This window comes from Fringilla coelebs (assembly GCF_963513975.1).
Source record: "Fringilla coelebs genome assembly, contig: SCAFFOLD_38, whole genome shotgun sequence".
NCBI classification, from domain to species: Eukaryota; Metazoa; Chordata; class Aves; order Passeriformes; family Fringillidae; genus Fringilla; species Fringilla coelebs.
Window position 1 is genome coordinate 1,932,678 of NW_028167583.1, and position 4,352 is coordinate 1,937,029.

General features: G+C 51.5%; 1 protein-coding gene across 1 annotated transcript; it reads right to left on the reverse strand.

Annotated features, from left to right (window-relative positions):
• Positions 1-367: 367 nt before the first annotated feature.
• Positions 368-1,300, reverse strand: LOC311165767 (olfactory receptor 14C36-like; the record flags this gene model as incomplete). Its single annotated transcript, XM_084227271.1, has 1 exon — positions 368-1,300. The coding sequence occupies one exon, from the start codon at positions 1,298-1,300 to the stop codon at positions 368-370; it is 933 nt and encodes a 310-aa protein (XP_084083397.1).
• Positions 1,301-4,352: the final 3,052 nt, after the last annotated feature.

Consider the following 4,352-nt stretch of genomic DNA (forward strand, 5'->3'; position numbering starts at 1 on the left):
AGCAGCACTGGCAACACCAAGTGCTGCTGCTGGGCACAGCTGCTGTGCCAGTGCTGATCTGCCCCCAGCTGTTCTCACAGACATTGCTGCTGCTGCTCCAGAGAAGGCAACAAAAGGGCATCTCTGCAGAAAACTTTGCTGGGAGATCCTTTAGGTCATTTAAGGCCACGGAGAGTGCAGCCAGGCATTGACACAGTCTGTGGACACAGGGAAGGTGGAGACAAATGAAATTAATTTTGGCACCAAGAATGACTTTTCTTTGTTACAAGATTAATAAAAGTAATACAAAACAATGCCCAAAATGAAACCAAGAAGAAGTATCAACAATGAGTTTTTTACAAGTGATTTAGTGGAATTGGCCAGCAGTTTAATGTTTGTGAAAGCATCCAGTCATCAGTCTGCACACTGCAGTCTTGAGCTCCTGATTCCTCAGGCTGTAGATGAGAGGGTTCACGGCTGGAGGCACTACTGAGTACAGAACTGACAGGACCAGATCCAGGGATGGGGAGGAGAGGGCAGGGGGCTTCAGGTGAGCAAAGATAACAGTGCTGAGGAACAGAGAGACCACGGCCAGGTGAGGGAGGCAGGTGGAAAAGGCTTTGTGCCGTCCCTGTTCAGAGGGGATCCTCAGCACAGCCCTGAAGATCTGCACATAGGAGAAAACAATGAACACAAAACAGACAAATGCTAAACAGGAACTAACGGTAATGAGCTCCAGCTCCCTGAGGTGTGAGTGTGAACAGGTGAGCTTGAGGATCTGGGGGATTTCACAGAAGAACTGGCCCAGGGCATTGCCATGGCACAGGGGCAGGGAAAATATATTGGCCGTGTGTGCGAGAGCAGTGAGAAAGGCACTGGCCCAGGCAGCTGCTGCCATGTGGGCACAAGCTCTGCTGCCCAGGAGGGTCCCGTAGTGCAGGGGTTTGCAGATGGACACGTAGCGGTCGTAGCACATGATGGTCAGGAGATAAAACTCTGATCCAAGGAAGAAGTAAATCAGAAATAGCTGTGTGGCACATCCTGTGTAGGAGACGGTCCTGATGTCCCAGAGGGAATTGTGCATGGCTTTGGGGACAGTGGTGCAGATGGAGCCCAGGTCAGTGAGGGCCAGGTTGAGCAGGAAGAAGTACATGGGCCTGTGCAGGTGGTGGCTGCAGGCTATGGCGCTGATGATGAGGCCATTGCCCAGGAGGGCAGCCAGGGAGATGCCCAGCAAGAGGCAGAAGTGCAGGAGCTGCAGCTGCCATGTGTCTGCCAATGCCAGCAGGAGGAAGTGGCTGATGGAGCTGCTGTTGGACATTTGCTGTGGCTGCACATGGGGATCTGTAAAAAAAGTAATTATGAAATAGTTGGGTTTGGAGAGGACTTTAAATATCCCAGCACAGCTTGGGGGCACTTTCCCCCCACTTCCTGCCCAGGGCACTGCTCCCTGAAGCTGTCTCTGCCAGCAGCTGCTTCCCTGTGCCCAGGGCTGGGCTCTGCCAGTGCTGCCAGAGCCCAGCCCACCCCTGGGGGCTCAGCTCTGTCCTGCAGACCTCTCCCAGCTCTGGCACTGCCCAGGGGAAGCTCTGGCTCTGCAGGCTCTGATGGCAACATAAGAGCAACCCTGATGAAGCTGGAAAAGCAACAGTGGTGCTGCCTGTGAGGGGCCCTGTGCTAATTTCTCTCACTGCCTGGTTTATTCAGATCTGAGAGAATTTTTTTCTTTTTCTCAGCCTTAACTGAGAGGTGAATATCCATATGCAATTTCCCATCCAGGCAACACAAAGCAGTAGATTAATAAAACAGGATTTCACTTTTATGCAGGCCCTGCCTTGCTGTGGTTCCTGTATAATCTATTTGGGAATCTTCTGGAGTTAAATGCTAGGCTGGGAGCAGTCCTGAACAATGCAGCGTGCTCCCCACACCATGAGAACACTTCCAAGACACACCAGATGTCTCCTCCTACCCAGATCTTGTCCCCCAGTGCTGGGAGCAGCTGCCAGGGCTGGCTGAGAGCTGTCCCTGGCAGGCAGCAGAGTCCCTGCCCCAGCACAGTGCCCTGGGCTGCAGGACCCTGCTCTGCAGGACAGCCCTGGGCACCCCTGGCTGCTCTGCATAAGAAATAATCAGAGAATGTACTCACAGAGTCTGTAGGCATTGAGTTGTTCCAGCTTTAGGAGATCAGTGCAGGAGCTGCCACTGCATTGTCCTGCAGCCAGAGGTTCCTGTGCCAAGGGCTGGCAGTGATTCTGCCCCAGGCACTTCTCAGCACCTTCCCAGCCCTCACTGATTTAAGCTCTCTGTGCCTCTGTGTTGTGCCCAGGGTAGCTGCAGGGAGTGTCCCTGCCCTGCTGGGCTGGGAGAGGAGCTGCTCATCTAGAGAAATGTGCTTTTGAAGCTCTTCTTGGTTACCAGGAGCTGCCTCTGTGTCAGGAGCCCAGCCCTGCTCAGCCACACAGACACAGCACAAGGATTTTAATGAGCCTCTGGGGCTTTGTGCTCAAGCCCTGAACATTAGTCCCTAAGAGGGAGCTGAAGAAACCTCTCCAGAACTCCAAGTCAGAATCCAACTCCAAAGTTTCTTTCATTTTTAATGGCTCCCACTGAGGGACAGAACAGAGAAAGCATCCCCAGGCCCCAGGCAGAGCAGAGAACTGGAGGCAGTGAGGGCAGGTGGGGACAAAGAGAAGCCAAGTCTTGGTGCCCTGGGGCACAGCATGGTCTGTGCCACCAAAGGCTGTGAGGAGACACCTTGTCCTGAGCTACTGGGGCCTCCTGACACAGCCCCAGCCAGGCTGGGCACTGTCACTCCCTTGTCCTGCCCTCTGCATCCCCCCCTAGGCCACATCCCAGTGGCCTCAAGGATCTGCTGGAAGGAGTCCCTGGGGAGCCTAGCTCAGGAATGGTCCTGGGGGCTTCTGAATGCTCCCAGGGACTGCAGGTTTTTCAAAGGACTTTGGGGTTTGGCTTTTGCCTTGGAGTCTCTGAGAGGTTTCTGCAATCATGGCCTCCAATTATCTTCTGTAATTAGTCCCTGGAGAGGCTTTGTCAGGAACAACACTCAGTGGGGCTTATTAATGCTTCAAGGTACTTCAGTTATTTTAAGGTACTTGGTGTTTCCCTTTTGATCCAGACTCTGGGAGAGGTTTGTGCAATCATGGCCCCAACTATCTGCTTTAATGAGTCCCTGGAGAGCTTTGTATTGACACTCAGTGGGGCTCATTAATGCTCTGAGGTACTCAAGGTTTTTAAGGTACTTTGGATTTTCCTTTCTACTCTGAATCTCCGAGAGATTTTTCTGCCATCCTGGCCTCGAATTCTCTCCTCCAAGGAGTCAATGAGGAGCCTGTGTTTGGGATGGACCTCAGTGGAGCCCATTCATGCTTTGAGACACTCCAGGATTTTTCTCTGACTTTGACTCCTGGAAAGGTTTGTGCAATCTCCTCTCAGGCCCTGAGGTTCCAGAGCTCAGCTCCAAATTTACCACAGGGCTCATTAGGATCAAGCAAGTCCTGACAAACCATGGCTCTGCCTTGATTTCTCACTGCTCTTGCGCAGTTCATCAGGAAGTTTTTTTCTATGGTTATGGGAAAATATTTCAAAGAGCTTCTAATAAATCTAATCATTCCTATTTTAATGTGTGTCTTTTTCTTGTTAGAGCAGATTGCAGCATTCTGGGAGTGATATTCACCCAGGGACTCTCCTGAGGAGGTCTGGCCTGGTCAGAGAATCTTTGCCTTGAGGTCTGACCTAATGTGGACAATCTTAGTCCACATTCCCCAACTCCATCCTGTCTCTCCTCTGTCACCTGGGGCCAACTTTACTCAGAGAACTGGCTGCAGTAAGGCAAAGAGAGCTTTTTCTTCTTTTATTTTAGCAATTTAAAAATTTTAAGTTCCCCACTGAAAACAGATACCCTCCACAATCATGTGCCAAGCCCAGGATGCCCCCAAGAGCACTGCAGACCTGTCCTGGGCCAGCTCTGACAGTGTGTGGAGGCCCAATGGCCTACCATTGGAGTCTCAATTTCCCAGGCATAAAGTGCTGGTCCCAAGTAAGAGGAATAGGCTTTCATGTTAAGGTGAGAAGCTTGCTTCTCTCATAGATCTTTGCACGCACATGCTGATTTATGTAAAGTTATGATACCCCATTGGCCCATTGGCCTAATTACCCTAGCTCAACTCTTATTGCCCATGTTTGGTTTGTCCCTAGAATGTTCTCCTCTCTCTGTCCCTTCATTGGCATTGCTGCATTCCTCCACCCTGTTTCCCTACTGGCAGACCTGACCTTGGACCCCTTGTCTGCACCATTTTCCCCTGTATCCAGGGGTCCCCTGACCCTCAACTCCACCCTCACTATCCCATATAGGA